Source organism: Pongo abelii, chromosome Y (genome assembly GCF_028885655.2).
Source record: "Pongo abelii isolate AG06213 chromosome Y, NHGRI_mPonAbe1-v2.0_pri, whole genome shotgun sequence".
Lineage (NCBI taxonomy): Eukaryota > Metazoa > Chordata > Mammalia > Primates > Hominidae > Pongo > Pongo abelii.
In genome coordinates, this window is record NC_072009.2 from 35,778,631 (window position 1) to 35,797,385 (window position 18,755).

Below are 18,755 nucleotides of genomic sequence, written 5' to 3' on the forward strand. Positions count from 1 at the left end.
ATAGTGAAGAGAGTTAGCTAGCTTGCCTTCTATAGACAGAACGAGAAGTGTCCCCAGAAACTTCTCGACCCACTGATCAGTGCCTCATTTCCACATAAGATAGAAAGTAGCCTGTAGAAAAACGTTCAAGCAGCGGGCACCCATAAAGGAACTAGAACAGAAAGTTGTGTCTGAAGACCTGACTGCAGCTACACAGATAGAAGAACCTCCAGCTCACTCAGAAACTTGCAGAAACTTCAAGCTTACTCAAATGGGAACACAAGGCCTGAAACAGAAATGCGTTTGTCCATTTTATACTCAGTGGACTTCTAGAAATATTTCTTTTCCTTTGGTGAACATAAAGAGAGTGGGAGAGTGGGAGCAAGTGCCTTCCAGGGAACAATTTTCTTTTCTTCCTGGATTGTGAACCCTACCTCTATGAATCATTAGTTCAGCCTCAGATCAGTTCTGGACAAAATCCTAGGCCACAGATTCATTTCAGCTTCTGAAAGGTTGTTGGCTAAGCTGAGTAGCCCTTATGAATATTTACTTTAGCCACTAATAGGTACTGGGCTGAGGTCTCAGGCTGAACTTTCTGATTGGGCTGGGATCTAAGGCCCCAGGTCAAACGACGTCACACATTTTTTAAGACAGCCCACAGACTAGGTGCATTTCTTACCATTCAAAACACACAAAAACGCTAAATCCAACTTTCATATTGGTTAACCCATTTTGACCACATCACTGCTGTCATCGAGCTTTTTTATTTCACTTATTAACCTTTCTCTTCAACCTTAGTGCTCTTTAGTCTTTGAAAATATGTCTGGGATCTTTATTTTTCTGAAACATAGAAAATAAATCCCCAGTATTACCTTAGATATGTAGAGACTGTTATGCGTTTGTGTACTGGTGAGATGACAATAATAGCAAGATTGTGATGGGCTTCCTGGGAACACACTAATGTACTGCTAAACTATCTGGCAAAAATTAAAAAAAAAAAAGAATATTGGGTCTCAAAATCTAAATCTCAGCTCTCTCAGACTTCAGTACAGTACCTGGGTCTGGTCTTATCAGAAGATGCCAATGTACAGGGTCATGAAACAATTCAGCCCATTTTTCTTAACAGTTAAGAATATTCTTGGGCATTATTAGATTTTTCAGATGGCAGGTACCTCAGTACAGAGAAGTAGCTCATCTTTAATACCACCTCATAGAGGAAACTAAAGCAGATAAAACTCACTGGTTAACTTAAGAACCTAGTACTCAAAAAATTTAACCAGTTAAACAAATCTTACTTAAGGCAGAAGCCCTCGGTTTTTTCATAGTAAAGGCATTTAATTTCCATATATCAGAAATACAGAAAACAGACGTTGAAATTATGGATGAGTCTTGAGGTCCAGCTCAACATCCAGTGGTGTACTTCTTGAAACTCAGCTTGGTTTCTAAAAAGAAATGGGTAACCCACCTCTGAGCAGCTGTGTCAGTGACATTGTTGGTGCCAGAAACCATCAGGTTAACCATGAAAATAACATATCTGTTTCTACACCACCCAGTATAGCAGTACTGTGTTTCCTTAAAAATGTCTCTTGTGAACTGACAGTCACCTCCTTAAATATCAGGTTTGCTGCTGAAGGATCTGCAGCCCATTTGAAAGCCTGTACTTGCCTGAACCCAGCAGCATTCTATCAGGGGAAATTTGAACTACTGAACATGATTGCATACATATAGTGGTGTAAACCAGTGAAATAAATAATAAACACTTCTGTTGATACTCTCTGTAAAGTTAAATGAATGAAAACACCCTTAGAAGGCAATCAGCTTAATTAAAAATGGAGATTTATGCTACGTGTATATTGAAGACGTTCATGTTTGTCTCCTCATAAATCTTGTTTCCTTGAAAACCTTTTTTCTTTCAATCTACTAAATTACCTTTCTCCACTCCATCTTGACACATTTGGTGCATGCATAAAAGGTTCTTGGATAAAAGCTGATGATGAGGGACATCTTGAGGCTAACAGAAAAGGCACCACCCATTGTCTTTTATGAGATATCTGCATTTCTTATGTAGCTCTTGGAATTAGAAATGAATAATACCTCTGAAAATGAAAGCCTGACTCTTCCTTACAGCTCTGAGTTTTATTTGGAGATGCGGTCTCACTCTGTCACCAGGCTGGAGTGCAGTGGTACACCATCAAATCATTGCAACCTCTGCCTCCTAGGTTCAAATGATTCTCCTGCCTCAGCCCCAAATTAGATGAGACTAAATGTGCCCACCAACATGCCCAGCTAATTTCTGTATTTTTAGTAGAGGTGGGGTTTCACCACGTTGGCCATGATCTCTTGACTTCTTGTTCCCCAAACATGGGCCTCCTAAAGTGCTGTGATTACAGCTGTGTGTCACCATGCCCAGCATCAGTGAGGCTTTTTTATTAGGCCCTGGAAACTATTCATATCCCAGTTCTTAAAGGGCCTCAGCAAGAGGTCAATAATCCAATTGCAAAATTGGTAAAATAAAATTTTATAACTTCTGGAACTTCTGTTTTCTGTGTGGTTACATATGTGTTATGTACATATTTTAAAAATCTAATTAATTAACTTAGTGAAGAACAGGTAGTTGAACGAAATATTTTGCTTCCAAAGAAATGAAGGCTGTTGCATTTTTCAGTTCATGTGACTTTAACTTATGAAAAAAAAAAAAACCACCTAAGGCCTGAAGATGTATAAAAATAATCACTCCTTTGACAATGCTGTAATAAATCATACTTTACCTGCACCCAGACCGTAATTTTATAAACTCACCATGTTTTACATTCCAGTTATTAATTTTATTATTATACTTTAAAACTTAGGGTACATTTGCACAATGTGCAGGTTGGTTACATATGTATACATGTGCCATGCTGGAGTGCTGCACCCATTAACTCATCATTTAGCATGAGGCATATCTCCTAATGCTATCCCATCCCCTCCCCCCACCCCACAACCGTCCCCAGAGTGTGATGTTCCCCTTCCAGTGTCCACGTGTTCTCATTGTTCAACACCCACCTATGAATGAGAATATGCGGTGTTTGGTTTTTGTTCTTGCAGTAGTTTACTGAGAATGATCGTTTCCAATTTCATCCATGTCCCTACAAAGGACATGAACTCATCATTTTTTATGGCTGCATAGTATTTCATGGTGTATATGTGCCACATTTTCTTAATCCATCTATCATTGTTGGACATTTGGGTTGGTTCCAAGTCTTTGCTATTGTGAACACTGCCACAATTAATATACATGTGCATGTGTCTTCATAGCAGCGTGATTTATAGTCCTTTGGGTATATACCCAGTAATGCGATGGCTGGGTCAAATGGTATTTCTAGTTCTACATCCCTGATGAATCACCACACTGACTTCCACAAGGGTTGAACTAGTTTACAGTCCCACCAACAGTGTAAAAGTGTTCCTCTTTCTCCACATCCTCTCCAGCACCTGTTGTTTCCTGACATTTTAATGATTGCCATTCTAACTGGTGTAAGATGGTATCTCATTGTGGTTTTGATTTGTATTTCTCTGATGGCCAGTGATGACGAGCATTTTTTCATGTGTCTTTTGGCTGCATAAATGTCTTCTTTTGAGAAGTGTCTGTTCATGTCCTTTGCCCACTTTTTGATGGGGTTGTTTGTTTTCTTCTTGCAAATTTGTTTGAGTTCATTGTAGATTCTGGATATTAGCCCTTTGTCAGATGAGTAGGTTGCGAAAACTTACTCCCATTTTGCAGGTTGCCTGTTCACTCTGATGGTAGTTTCTTTTGCTGTGCAGAAGCTCTTTAGTGTAATTAGATCCCATTTGTCAATTTTGGCTTTTGTTGCCATTGATTTTGGTGTTTTAGACATGAAGTCCTTACCCAGGCCTATTTCCTGAATGGTAATATCTAGGTACTCTTCTAAGGTTTTTATGGTTTTTGGTCTAATGTTTAAGTCTGTAATCCATCTTCAATTAATTTTTGTATAAGGTGTAAGGAAGGGATCCAGTTTCAGCTTTCTCTATATGGCTAGCCAGTTTTCCCAGCACCAGTGATTAAATAGGGAATCGTTTCCCCATTGCTTGTTTTTCTCAGGTTTGTCAAAGGTCAGATAGTTGTAGATATGCAGCATTATTTCTGAGGGCTCTCTTTTGTTCCATTGATCTATATCTCTGTTTTGGTACTAGTACCATGCTGTTTTGGTTACTGTAGCCTTGTAGTATAGTTTGAAATCAGGTACCGTGATGCCTCCAGCTTAGTTCTTTTGGCTTAGGATTGACTTGCCAATGTGGGCTCTTTGTTGGTTCCATATGAACTTTAAAGTAGTTTTTTCCAATTCTGTGAAGAAAGTCATTTGAAACTTGATGGGGATGGCATTGAGTCTGTAAATTACCTTGGGCAGTATGGTCATTTTCATGATATTAATTCTTCCTACCCATGAGCATGGAATGTTCTTCCATTTGTTTGTATCCTCTTTTATTTCATTGAGCAGTGGTTTGTCGTTCTCCTTCAAGAGGTCCTTCACATCCCTTGTAAGTTGGATTCCTAGGTATTTTATTCTCTTTGAAGCAATTGTGAGTGGGAGTTCACTCATGATTTGGCTCTCTGTTTGTCTGTTATTGGTGTATAAGAATGCTTGTGATTTTTGTACATTGATTTTGTATCCTGAGTCTTTGCTGAAGTTGCTTATCTGGTTAAGGAGAATTAGGGCTGAGACAATGGGGTTTTCTAGATATACAATCATGTCGTCTGCAAACAGGGACAATTTGCCTTCTTCTTTTCCTAATCGAATACCCTTTATTTCCTTTTCCTGACTAATCGACCTGGCCAGAACTTCCAACACTACGTTGAATAAGAGTGGTGAGAGAGGGCATCCCTCTTTACTTCCAACTATGTGGTCAATTTTGGAATAGGTGTGGTGTGGTGCTTAAAAAACTGACTTTGTGTCAGTTTTCAAAGGGAATGCTTCCAGTTTTTGCCCATTCAGTATGATATTGGCTGTGGGTTTGTCATGGATAGGTCTTATTATTTTGAGATACGTCCTATCAATACCTAATTTATTGAGCATTTTAAAAATGAAGTGCTGTTGAATTTTTTCAAAGGCCTTTTCTGCATCTATTGAGATAATCATATGGTTTTTGTCTTTGGTTCTGTTTATATGCTGGATTACATTTATTGATTTGCATATATTGAACCAGCCTTGCATCCCATGGATGAAGCCCACTTCATCATGGTGGATAAGCTTATTGATGTGCTGCTGGATTCGGTTTGCCAGTATTTTATTGAGGATTTTTGCATCAGTGTTCATCAAGGATATTGGTCTGAAATTCTCTTTTTTCGTTGTGTCTCTGCGAGGCTTTGTTATCAGGAAGATGCTGGCCTCATAAAATGTGTTAGGGAGAATTCCCTCTTTTCTATTGATTGGAATAGTTTCAGAAGGAATGGTACCAATTCCTCATGTACCCTGTGGTAGAATTCGGCTGTGAATCCATCTGGTCCTGGACTCTTTTTGATTGGTAAACTATTGATTATTGACACAATTTCAGAGCCTGTTATTGGTGCATTCAGAGATTCAACTTCTTCCTCTTTTAGTTTTTGGAGGGTGTATGTTTCAAGGAATTTATCCATTTCTTCTAGATTTTCTAGTTTATTTGCATAGAGGTGTTTCCAGTATTCTCTGATGGTCATTTGTATTTCTGTGGGATCAGTGGTGATATCCGCTTTGTTATTTTTATTGTGTCTATTTGATTCTTCTCTTTTTTCATCTTTATTAGTCTTGCTAGCCGTCTGTAAATTTTGTTGATCCTTTCAAAAACCAGCTCCTGGATTCATTAGTTTTTTGAAGGATTTTTTTTGTGTCTCTATTTCCCACAGTTCTGCTCTGATTTTAGTTATTTCTTACCTTCTGCTAGCTTTTGAATGTGTTTGCTCTTGCTTTTCTAGGTCTTTTAATTGTGATGTTAGGGGGTCAATTCTGGATCTTTCCTGTTTTCTCTTGTGGGCAATTCAGTGCTATACGTTTCCCTCTACACACTGCTTTGAATGTGTCCCAGAGATTCTGGTATGTTGTGTCTTTGTTCTCATTGGTTTCAAAGAACATCTTTATTTCTGCCTTCATTTTATTATGTACCCAGTAGTCACTCAGGAGCAGGTTGTTTAGTTTTCATGTAGTTGAGTGGTTTTGAGTGAGTTTCTTAATCCTGAGTTCTAGTTTGATTGCACTGTGGTCTGAGAGACAGTTTGTTATAATTTCTGTTCCTTTACGTTTGCTGAGGAGAGCTTTACTTCCAAGTATGTGGTCAATTTTGGAATAGGTGTGGTGTGGTGCTGAAAAAATGTATATTCTGTTGATTTGGTTTGGAGAGTTCTGTAGATGTCTATTAGGTCCGCTTGGTGCAGAGCTGAGTTCAATTCCTGGGTATCCTTGTTAACTTTCTGTCTTGTTGATCTGTCTAACATTGACAGTGGGGTGTTAAAGTCCCCCGTTATTATTGTGTGGAAGTCTAAGTCACTTTGTAGGTCCCTCAGGAATTGGTTTGTGAAACTGAGTGCTCCTCTATTGGGTGCATACATATTTAGGATAGTTAGCTCTTCTTGTTGAATTGATCCCTTTCCATTATGTAATGGCCTTCTTTGTCTTTTTTGATCTTTGTTGGTTTTATTTCTCTTTTATCAGAGACTAGGATTGCCACCCCTGCCTTTTTTTTTTGTTTGTTTGTTTTCCCTTTGCTTGGTAGATCTTCCTCCATCCTTTTATTTTGAGCCTATGGGTGTCTCTGCACGTGAGATGGGTTTCCTGAATACAGCACGCTGATGTGTCTTGATTCTTTATCCAATTTGCCAGTCTGTGTCTTTTATTTTGAGCATTTAGTCCATTTACATAGAAGGTTAATATTCTTATGTGTGAATTTGATCCTGTCATTATGATGCTAGCTGGTTATTTTGCTCATAAGATGATGCAGTTTCTTCCTAGTCTTGATGGTCTTTACAGTTTGGCCTGATTTCGTAGTGGCTGGTACCAGTTGTTCCTTTCCATGTTTAATGTTTCCTTCAGGAGCTCTTTTAGGTCAGTCCTGGTGGTGACAAAGTCTCTCAGCATTTGCTTGTCTGTAAAGTATTTTGTTTCTCCTTCTCCTATGAAGTTTAGTTTGGCTGGATATGAAATTCTGGGTTCAAAATTCTTTTGTTTAAGAATGTTGAATATTGGCCCCCACTCTCTTCTGGCTTGTAGAGTTTCTGCCGACAGATCCACTGTTAGTCTGATGGGCTTCCCCTTGTGGGTAACCCGACCTTTCTCTCTGGCTTCCCTCAAGTTATTAACTGTTAAAAGGTATTATTATAATGTGTAATTGAGAATACTGAATAAAAATTTAATCTCCAGGTGAGGTAGAAGAGTAAAAGTTGCTTGTAGTGAAAATAAATTCCAGAAAGACATGGAAATGTACACTTTGCCTAGAGGTAAAGGATTTTCTTTCATTAACAAAAATAAAGCTAACTGTTTACTCAAATTGTGAAAATAGCTTTAAAAAAATTAATCTTGCAAAAGAAAACTCTGCACAACCAGGCACTAGATTGAAAAGGGTGTTATGTTTTTTTCTGCCATTAAGCATTGAAGTGAAAACACAACAAAAATTTCTTGAAACATTAATCTTCTCTTCAGCAAATTTGTAGAAGGTTGTTAAAACGTTGTAATAAGTTTGTGAAAATCTCACTTCTTTGTCAATCTTTCTAAAGTTAAATATAATTTTACATAAGTTTTCATTAAGCTTAGGGTTAATATTGGGAGACAACTACAAGGGGAAATTTGTCATTCTGAAAGAGATTATTACATAATATTGAAAGCTGATAAAAATTTTTCTGCCCTTTCAAACATTTCTACCAACTATATTTTGGCAAAAACAATGATTTATGGAAATCTGGAATTGGATATCATAACATTAAATGTCTTAATCCTCTAAAATATTTAGCAGACTTCCCAGAATAAAATTGTAACCTCGAGGATGTGTTTTCTGAAACCTGTGTTTTGGATGCCTCCTAGAGCCCCTGGGGCATAAAAAAAAAAGTTAAACAGTATTATAAAGCATATTTAAACACATGTGATTTTGATGGTAATATTTTATTTTTTCTGAATATATTTTAATCAGTCACATTAACACAGGTCTCAAAACCACATTAGGTTTTTCATGTTCTTAATATCTGAATATGTGCTATCAATTTTAATTTAGGTGATTATGTTAAGCTGTTGTAAACCACAGAAGTAACCAAATGTCTTTGCCTATTCTGTTTCTAACCACACTAGATGTTTTGTCATGTACAGACATTTAATCTTCATCAAGAATAATGGCTTAAAATTAGCTGTAGAGCTTTACCAGCTGTTGTCAACTGTTGGTTTTTTTATAACAGGAAAACTTACAGAACTTAGGAATAGCTAAAAGGCTTATAAATATCAAGTAGGACAAAAGTTAAAATAGACTAAACTAACAGAAGAATGAAGCAATCTCTTTACCTTTATTTTAGAACATTTCTAATTCTTGTTTTGTTTTTTGAAGTCAAGTGCACTTTCTTTAAAACTAGTTACAGCTTTTAACACTGTCAATTGGTATACTCCTGTTAAAAAAAAATTGGAACACACTTTTTTTCTCTATGCCTACTTCCTCTAAAATTCGGAAAGTGTGTGTGATTATTCTTAACTTACAACAATATAACTGTTTTAATCAGTGCAACAAAAAATGTATTTTCATTTGCAACATAACCCAACAGAATAAGCTGGTTGATTTTCTAAGGCTGTGACTGGAAGAGTGTGCCTTCTTTAATGAATTACATCTGACTTTTAGAACCAATAAAAGCCCTCTAAGAAACCCGGCCTTATACTTTGTTTACACAGTCCCAATACAGGTTTTCTAATCTGTGGTAAGAAAAAAAAAGCCACTTCCTATCAGGCCTAGGAACCACATGCACTTGGAATCTCAAAAAATAGAGGAGTTCTTCCAAATAATATGTATCTAAGGGTGAAACCTATGGCTGGATTCAGCTTTATAATGTCCTACATAAGATTCCTTGTAGAATAGAGATTCATAAAAGCCCATGAGGAAAGCCCATATAAAGGTATTTCTCACAGCACTGTACAAAAATTGTCTGACTAAGTGTAAGACAAGTCTGTTGTGCCAATGACTACAGTTTACCATGATTCATTCTTAAGAAAATTTAGGACTGGAAAAAAGATATGTGTCTCAAAGCCTGTCACACCCCTATCACCAATTTCTCACTTCATAAGTTATTTTTAAGATTTTCTTACAATTTTAATTAATGCTTTTTGTTTATTTATTTTTTTCTGTCCACCAACTGGTGAGGTCCAGCTACAGTTCTTGGAAAACAGAAAGATATGAGTAATAGAGAAATCTAGAACAATATTCTAATTCTGGGAATGCACTCCACAAATATTTTCAGATAATAGAATAAAATATGGTTCCTGTGGCAGAATTTTTGCTTTGAAGGATCAAATCAAGAAAGCTAAATAAACCCAAGTCTCATGTAACAAAATCTTAACTGGTATAAATATAGCCACAATTATATGGGCATGTTAGCAGCCTCGAAGAATTTCAGCTGTTCTTACTCTCCTTGTCTAGTTGTGATATGCTTTTTCTAATAATCAAAACTGGTTTTCTTTTTTTGCCTTAAGTCTATCACACCTTAAAATGTAATGCAAATTAAACCGTGCATTAACATGTCTTTCTTCTATAAACACTTAAACCAACCCTCAGTGGAATCCTACCTACTGTTTCCTACACAACACTCTTCTCCAGCAGAAAGCATCCAGAAAGACCAATACCCAATCTCCTAAGAGAAGTTAGAGTTTTCATTTCTGAGGGAAAACAAAGACAACTTAGCTAGCTTTCCATATGAAAACAGCAAGGAAATGGTTTCTGGAAGACCCCCAATCAACAGGTAAGGGCCTGATTCCAACATAATAATCAGACCAAAAAAAAGCGTAGGCACCAGTAAGGGATCTAACACAGATGCTTGTGCATGATAGCATGGCTGCAGCAACAGAAATAACAGAACTTTCAGTCCATTCAGATAAAATCTTGTACAAACCTCCCACTCATTCAGATGGGGGAACCAATGCCTGGCATAAGCATGCTGTTTTCTGTATACTCAGAGGGCTTTCCGAAAATAAAGTTTTTTTTTTTTTTTTTTTTTTTTTTTTGTGGGCATAAAACCAGTGAGATGTAGTGGGTAATGGCTGAACATTTATTTTTGTATTTGACTGGTTGCTCAACCCATATGAATCATCATTTCAGTCCCTGATTATTCCTGAGTCAGCATCCCAGGACAAGCTTTTACTTTAGGTCCTGTGCCAAGCTAAGCAGTCTTTGCAAATTTCCACTTCACACTGCTCCCAGGCAAAGTGCCTGGGTTAAGCTGTCTAATAGGTCCTGGGCCTGGGCAAAGCTAAGTCACACATTCTCCAAGACAGCTTGCAAACTAAGTATATATCTTTATTTTTTAGGCCATAAAAACCTTAAACCCCAGTGGACAACTTATTCAAGCTTCCATCTCTGCTGGCAGAGAGCTTCTTTTGCCACTTATTTAAACTTTTGCTCCAAACAGTTTCCTTTGTCTACAAACCTTAATTTTCTTAAATGTAAAAGAAAAGACTCTTAGTGTTATCTGAAAGGAAAGAAAGGCTGTTACATCCTGGTGCATTGTTAAAAGAACAATATTATCTGAACCTATGACATATTTTTGCAGCTTTCTTTTGATGTCAGGGTCTGTTTGAGTAATAAACTTTTCTCTTAAGATTAACTTTATCTTAACTCAATAGGGAAGTAGGAACATGGGTTTCACTAAAGCATCTCTCAGGATTTTTAAAAAGCCTCTATAATTTTTATGTGTTTTTAACCTATTATGAATAGTTTAGAGGAATTATGAAGTTTTGTACTGTTCACTAATAAGCCTTCCAGTAGGCTCACTAATTTTTTTCGCTCTGCTATAGGATCAATAAGATTCCAATCGAGTTATCAGCAGTCCATCTTCTCCTATTATGAATAAGAATTCTGTTATCAGTTCAAATTTTTTCCTTTCCACCCTCCCTTTTTCAAGATTTTGGAAAAGACATGTGGTTCATCCACGGATAACTCTGCTCTCTGTAAAGCTGCGTGCTTTATGGCAACAGCTAGGGTTTGGTTTAGGAGTAATGTACCATCTATTCAGGTATGATTAAGCACTTGAGTTAGATTTTGAAATATCTCTGTATGTCCACTGGGGTCGTCAGGGGACATTTGCTTAAGTTTTTCTTTTTTTTTATCTAAGTCCCTACAATGAGAAGAAAATTTCTACTATACAAGCATCACATCTATGGAGTATTTTCTGCAGGGGCAACAGTGAGTTTGGGGTTTCTTTAGTGACACAAGAAGACAAGCTGATGAAAAGGCTATTGGAGGTTCTAAATGAGGGTGGCATGTATGGCATTTAGAAGATATATTTGAGTGTTCCTCAGGGGCTTGTCTCTGACTTAATGAATTATCTCTTTGAAACTTGCCTGTTATCACTGCCAAGATGGCAGAGTCAGTTTTACCATGCTTAGAAAGATCTGGGTTTTCTCCCAAGTCAAAGCAAGGTTGAATAAAAAAAGAAGAAATCAACCTCTTTTCTTTGCCATCTGAAGAAAAGATGTATCTGTTGAATAGTACTAAAATGAACACTTCCCTCAGAAAGCTAGGCATGTCTGTCCTGGAGTTGTTAGGTCTGTCGTGCCCTTGAGCAAAAAATAACATAAATAAGCCACTTTCTTTTTTCAGAGTCTCACAGTCAATGAAATTTCTGTGTTTCAGACAGTAATCTAGAGAGGTTCACACTGCAGACAGTTTGTGAAGTTTCTAAAGAAATATAGAAAAAAATCTTCCTATTATCTTTTTCCCCCTTTTAAAATAGCCCTGACTGAATAGAAAGATAGGATATTCCTTGATTTTGCATTCCTCTTGTCTTTTCTGAGTCTGGTGACTGACATAGTTGTCCCCCATGGATGCAATCTAAACCTTCACCCACAGTTCCGGAGGAGCTAGAGACCAGGACAAGTAACGTTTACCTGCACAGGCTTTAGCTCTCCACTGGTGACTCCTGGTTGATTTCTTAAGATTACTCAACCCAGAAGATAACCAAAGTAACTTGGGAACCTAAAAAAAAAGATGGTATAGTCATTGGATTCTAGCAAGACACTTGTATAGAGTAAGAATTTTAATGCTATTTGTGGCTTCCCTTGCTATGGCTTAGAAAAAATATTGAAATTGCAGGAATTAAGATCGATTGACTTTGAAACATAAAATTCTCTGTTAGTTTCAATGTCATGGCTGCTGGAGGAAGAAGGTGTGCCTCAAAACAAGTAAAGCTTGTATGGCTGGCTTTCATAAGACAGTACTTAGCTAAAATGTGTCTCTCAAAGGCACCTTCTTTCTGATTATTGAAAGTGGAAGTTTTCTGTTTACTGATAGGGCACAGAGCCTTATTACTGTTAGAGAGATATAGGAGAGAGAAGAGTTAAAAAACCAAGGGTTTTGTGCAAAGAACTGGCAAGGCTTCCCCACAGAGAAAAAACTCATTTCACTAGGTTGCATTTTAAGATCTAAAATGTTCCATGAAAATGCTGAATCCCAGGTTTATACACTCAAAAGTTAGAAAAAGAAGGTTAACCCTCTATCACCTGTCCCCACAGTATGTGTCTCTGTAGAAAAAAGATGTGTCTCACAAAGAAACTCTTTAGATATATATGGTTGTGTGGAGCTTTTTAAAGAGAAATAACCAGCCAAAAAGAGAAATTTTATTTGAATGTATGCCATTCCCTTGTGGTGATGTGAATATCTGTCATCAGTGGACAAAAAGATCCTTATCAAATAAAAATGTTTAGATCAACATTTTGAATTCTTCCTATTTGAAAGAAAAAAATCACAAAATAGCAACTCTTTGAATTATATTTCTAATGACTGACTTTTACCAGTGAGCTTACATCCCCAGATCGCAACATTGCATACAAAGAAGAAACAGGAGGGACATTAGCCACACAATGACAAAAAATAAATAAATAAAATGCCACAGAAAAGCCTGAAATTTTTGGTGGCAACACTCTGATAGACTGCCAGAAACTGGAGTTAGTTTTGAGGCCTTCACATAACACTGTGATATAGTCTTATCCAGAAATCTTCAATTAACTTAGATATCCTTTCAGTCCTATGTGACAGCTGGATCCTCTGTGAAAGAAAATGGTTGGAACAGAGGCAACATTTTCAACAGCAGAGGGTGAAAGGAGACTGCCAATGTGTCTCCCAACACCCCTTTCTCCTAAGCTTTGTAAGAATGGCAGGCAATCTATTGGATTTTACCTGGCACTTGCCCAGAGCTTTCTTTGCTCTTCAGAAATTAAAAAAAGAGAAAACAAATAACAAAAACAAACAAACAAAAAGTGAGAACAAGGGGCAGATGTGAATGTAAATAAAGGACAAGCTGCAGATATGAATGTAAGTAGTTTGGAATTGCACTCCTACTCACCTTTTTTATTTAATGGATTCTCACTCTGTCACTTAAGCTGGAGTCCAGTTGCAAGATCTTGGGTAACCGCAAGCTCCGTCTCTGGGATTTATGCCATTCTCTTGCCTTAGCCTACCAAGTAGCTGTAACTACAGCTGCCCACCACCACATGCTGCTAATTTTTTGAGTTTTTAATAGACTTCATGGGAGCTTCACCATGTTAGCCAGGATCATCTCAATCTCGATCTCCTTGTGATCTGCTCGCATTGGCCACCCAAAGTGCTGTGATAACACTCATGAGCCACCATGCCCAGCTACTAGTGACCTTTTTAATTAAAGCCTTTCCCAGTCCATGAAGCAAAAACAAACCTTGCTGTACCCCTGTGAACCAAAATCTATCAGGTGACACACAGATTTTTTAATCTCAAGAAAATTAAAAATTATGAATGCAAAAGGGGAGATGATAGCAAATGTGTAATATGTTAACTTCTGGTGGAGTAGAGTCAGTTGCCCACTCTGAGAAAGAGTCTGATATTTTTATGGACTCAGAAGAAAGAAAATGTACTAACTAGTTTTGAAAAAAGCACTACTTATCTTTCCTGGGTCCTTGTGCCTGGAACTATTAATAGCTGATGCAATGACTCAGCTTGGCTCAGGAACTTGGCCCTGCGCCACACAGGAGCTAAAGTGAAAGCATGGCCCAGGACCTTGGCATGGGACCAGAGGCTAAAATGATAATTTACAGAAATTTGGCTCAGGGCCTGAAGCGTGTTTAGTAAGATAAGGTGCCCTTTGTAACACACTGGAGTCCAATATGGACATGTTCTGAAAAAGAGACTATTTCCTGGAAGCAATCTGGTTACACAAAAGACACAACATTTTAATGTGGGGTCTTGTTTTTTTATCTGAGTAGCTGTGGGCATGTCTTAAGCACACACACACACAAAGTTGGGCTTTTAAAAAAAATTATTTGCTTGCACCACGGGATTGTACAGGATTCTTAAAATTCTGTCTGCAGCCTGATAGTCCAGGCTGCTTCTCTGCCTGTGGAAATTTTCCCAATAATCCACCACAACTATGTAGCTTTTCTTTGTCAATACTATTGAAGACCTAGAAAGTTTCTGAGGGTCGAAGGCACATTGTTTGAAGTTTCCTATGTGCAAGGCTTTTTGCCCTGTGAAACACCCGACATCATTGTAAATATTGTAAAATTGTACGTGCCTTCTTAGCAGTCATATCAGAAAAGCCCACAAGAAACAACTCACAAATATCAGAGAAACATTCTCCCTGGAAACAATCAAAACAAAATTTTCTTACTCCAGGTTTTCTCATCTTCCTGATGTAGAGCATCTTTTAGTCACATCATCATCAACTTTTCCAGTTTTTACATCCAACCTTCCATGTTCCTTACTACCCCTATAGGAAATGCCCAATGAATGAGGGACCAGTAAAATGCAAGTTTCATTTTCATTACAGTGCCTTAAACAAATAAAGTAAGACCTGGGGAAGTTTTATGATACATCAATACATATATAGAGCCTTTCTAATATCTAGCCCTTTTTTGGGGGTCTTAAATAGGAAGACGTTATGTTATTGCTAAGCCAAAATCTTACTGTTTCTGACAAATAGCCCTATAGTCAACAGAAAGATGCAGGGCCAAAACATATTTCTTCTATAGCATGTCAAAGAGAGAAAAGCAGTCAAAGAGAGAAACAGTGAAGAAAAGACAAGATCCTAATCTCCAGTAGAAAGAGAGACAGACCCCTTTGAAAAACCTAATTTAAGCCATAGTGATCCCATAGATAAGAAAAAGAAAAAAAGAAAAGTAGAAGAAAAAAGAAAGCAGGACATTTGCCCTTTAGATATCCCAGATCTAAACCTTTCCCAAGCCAGGGCTGAGATGACGTCTTTGGGTCTTTGCATTTTCTGGCATTTATTCTTTTCTGGATGACACTGCGTTCTTCAGTGCCTGCAGAAGAGAAAGCTTGTGGTATGCCTGATTCACCTAAAGATCTGCAGGGAATTGTCACCTGTACCAGCACCTGACCTGCTTACCTCATCACAGATAACATGCAAAGCTGTGTGCAGTGGCTGGACTCAACCAACACTCACTCATGCATCTGCCTCCATTCTGTGCCTGGCACATCCATAGCAAACTGAAACCTAAGCCCATAGTTTGAGTTGAGTGCAGGCTGTAAGATGGGTGTGTAAAATTAGACAAGCAGGCTCAAGAGAAACTTGCACAACGGTGACATCATCCACAGAGACTGTTGACTGGTGAAGCGACACCCTAGAGATCTTGTGACACAGATGACATTCATCACCAGCGGCCAGTGGATTATTCAATTGTGTCTATGTAATGGAGCCTCGATAAAAATCAGCAAGACAGTATTCATAGAGCTTTTGGGTAACTGAACACATGCAGTGTTCTAGAAATTTGTGTGCTCATAAAAAGAGACACTGATAATTTTAAAGGCCGTACAGAGTGTAGGTGTCTTTGTTTTGAAAGAAGTTTCTGCCTTTAATAATGTGTCCAGAATTTTAACTTATTAACTGGAGCACACTCTAAGGTAACATAAATCTGCACATTACAAACATTAGAACCTGGATATTTCCACAAAAATGATTCCATAATTCACCAGAACGGTGCAACAAGTTTTACTTTAGAGAGATAAAGTTTTCTTTTGTTAACTGGGTAAGAACTAGACATTTATAAAGGAAAATAAAATCAAGTGATATCTCACCACAAATTCTAGTCATATGTTCAGTTTAGGAGAATGATCTTCAGTGAATTTTGTGCCAGAAATATTTATTCTAAAAGAAAATTCTTTTAATTTATAATTGTGTGTCTCTGAAGTGCTTGTGCCACTGTAAAGTCAAGGGCACCATCTCATACAGTTCTGTGTCCTTCTGGGAGGGAAGCTAAGGCTGCCTTATAACCCACTAGAGGTATTCTAGCATATAAAAGTAAGAAAAATGAACATTATTGCATGATTCTCTGTCATAAACATCCAATAAATCATGACTCGGGTCTTACATATAGTAGTAGCCATAGATACACATTAGGGCTTCCAAGAAGAATCTATTACCCAACAGTCTGCTTTTATATTTGGGCTTATGTGAGCATAAAATAACCACATTTGGGCAAACAAGCTGTTTTATTACTTCTTTTAAAGCTAGAGTGCTCAAAAATGATGTAAAAATTTAAATACCTGGCTTGGACATTTCCGGTTCTTTTTCCAAGCCTTAGCTATGGGTGAAACTGTTTTGGGCTATGAAGATGGATTAGGGCATCTTGCAACTCATGATACATTTGGTTCAGCTTAGTTCTCGTGTCCTGAGCAGACAGACTGACAACTAAAACTCATCAGTTTTATTTTCAACATACTTTAACATGGATTCTGTCCCTTGGGCTGAGCTCCAGATCTTCCTCAGCACCTCACACTCTCTCTCATTGGCCTGTTCCAACTCCAACTTAATATTAGAGTGAACAAGGGCCTTAGATTCTTCCAGTACAATTTGATTATATGAGGCAAGCTCCTTAATTTGAATCATAACCTCTTGGGTGAAAGTTCCACTCAAAAATACCCGAGACACCAGGCCTTTGGCACATGCCTCCCGTGCTGTCAGCTTTCGCCCAGCAAATAACATTTCATTGGCAGATGCTTTACCCATCATTTTTTGAAATGTAATAGTTGAACAGCCATCTGGACTCTGTCCAAAGGTCGTATAAGGGGTTTGGAACCAAGCCTTTTCATTAGCCCACACGAGATCACAAAGAGGCAGGATGGATGCACCTAGTCCAATGGCAGGGCCATTGACTGACACAACAATAGGCTTTTTAAATTGAATAAAAGTATTCACAAAGTTCTTGATGGTATCCACCATTTCAAGGCTTGCTCTGTTTCTGTTGTTCCTTAAGTGCTTCACAAAGTACCCAAAATCAAGACCGCAGCAAAAGACACTTCCAGCTGCACTGAACAGCATGAGCTTGCTGTCATCCACAGCAGCATTATTAAGAGCATTAACTATTTCTTTAATTACTTCTGTATTCAGTGCATTTCTTTCTGTGGATCTAGTTGATAGCACTATCTGGGTGAATCCATCCTCTTTCTTCACTACAATGTCTCTGTATGTGCTGGCACTTTCTGTTAGCTTTATGGTAAAGTACATCTTCTTGATGAAAGGCTGGTCTCTGCTGTCATCAGTAATATTTCTTTGCCCATCTTTCACTCTTGGAACTGAGGTATGCATGTCTGTTGTTCCATTGGCTGCTAATGGGTCTATTAATACCACTATACCTTTTTGGGTAGCTGAACCTGTGGCCATTGAAGCAGTAACTGAGCCAGACATCTGCGACATTGGTGGGTGTATCTGAGTCTTGTTCTCTATTCCAGGCTGTTCTGCACCAGGACGTGACAAATGGTCCTGGAGGAGTTTCCCTTCTGTCACCTTGAAGACCACCGTGTCCTGCTGATCTGCTGCAATAGGGTACAGTTTCTCGAGTTTCTGAAAGTCACTCACAATTTTCTGGTCGTTAAAGGGGCTTTCCGGTGCAAGGGTCTTGATAGTTGAATTTATTATCTCCATATTCTGTGTGTCAGAGAGAAGTGAAGCTGCCTTTCTCCTAACGGTCTTGCTGGCAGCAAATAACTTGTTGTTTTTGGACCTGTAGTGTTTATCAGTCACTTGCGTTTTAGGAGAGTTCTTAGAATAGCTCGCTTTTGTAGATCTAGAAGTTCTTCTGGCATTGTTTGAAAAAATTCTACTGGTTCTAGTCCATGTCAGTTTTTTCTCTTTTTCAGTCTGTCGTCTATTAAAATCAAGTATACATTTTTCACAGTTCCTGAGGTGCTGCTCTGGTTCCCAAGTGTCATCCTGTTGGTCGTAACCTTTCCACCGAATCAAATAGTCTGTATTCCCATTTTTATCTCGTCTTTTGTCAACAATACTTTCAACCTCAAACTCCTGGGAAGCCATGAGGAAAGACACAGGATTGGAGCAGTTGCTGTACCAACTTTGTTTCAGTTGTGTCTCCACATAGCCACTCCTTTCTGCCTCCAGTTCTTCACCAGGTTCTGCATATGGATGAACCTCTTCTATTTCATCACCACTGGTGTAGTGAAAATTGTGTGAAATAGCAGCTATGCTATGGTGCATGACAGCTTGCCCAGTAGCCTCAGGTGAGAGTAGCTAAATCCACAGCCACAACCTTCTGGTGTAGAACAGAAAGCTTTCTCCCTGCCTG

The 18,755-nt window shown here is 38.1% G+C and overlaps 1 protein-coding gene across 1 annotated transcript; it reads right to left on the reverse strand.

The window, feature by feature from the left end:
- Positions 1-16,667: 16,667 nt before the first annotated feature.
- LOC129053439 (testis-specific chromodomain protein Y 1) lies at positions 16,668-18,543 on the reverse strand. The gene has a single exon (XM_054545494.2). The coding sequence runs from the start codon at positions 18,485-18,487 to the stop codon at positions 16,865-16,867; it is 1,623 nt and encodes a 540-aa protein (XP_054401469.2). The 5' UTR covers positions 18,488-18,543; the 3' UTR covers positions 16,668-16,864.
- Between the last annotated feature and the right edge of the window lie 212 nt (positions 18,544-18,755).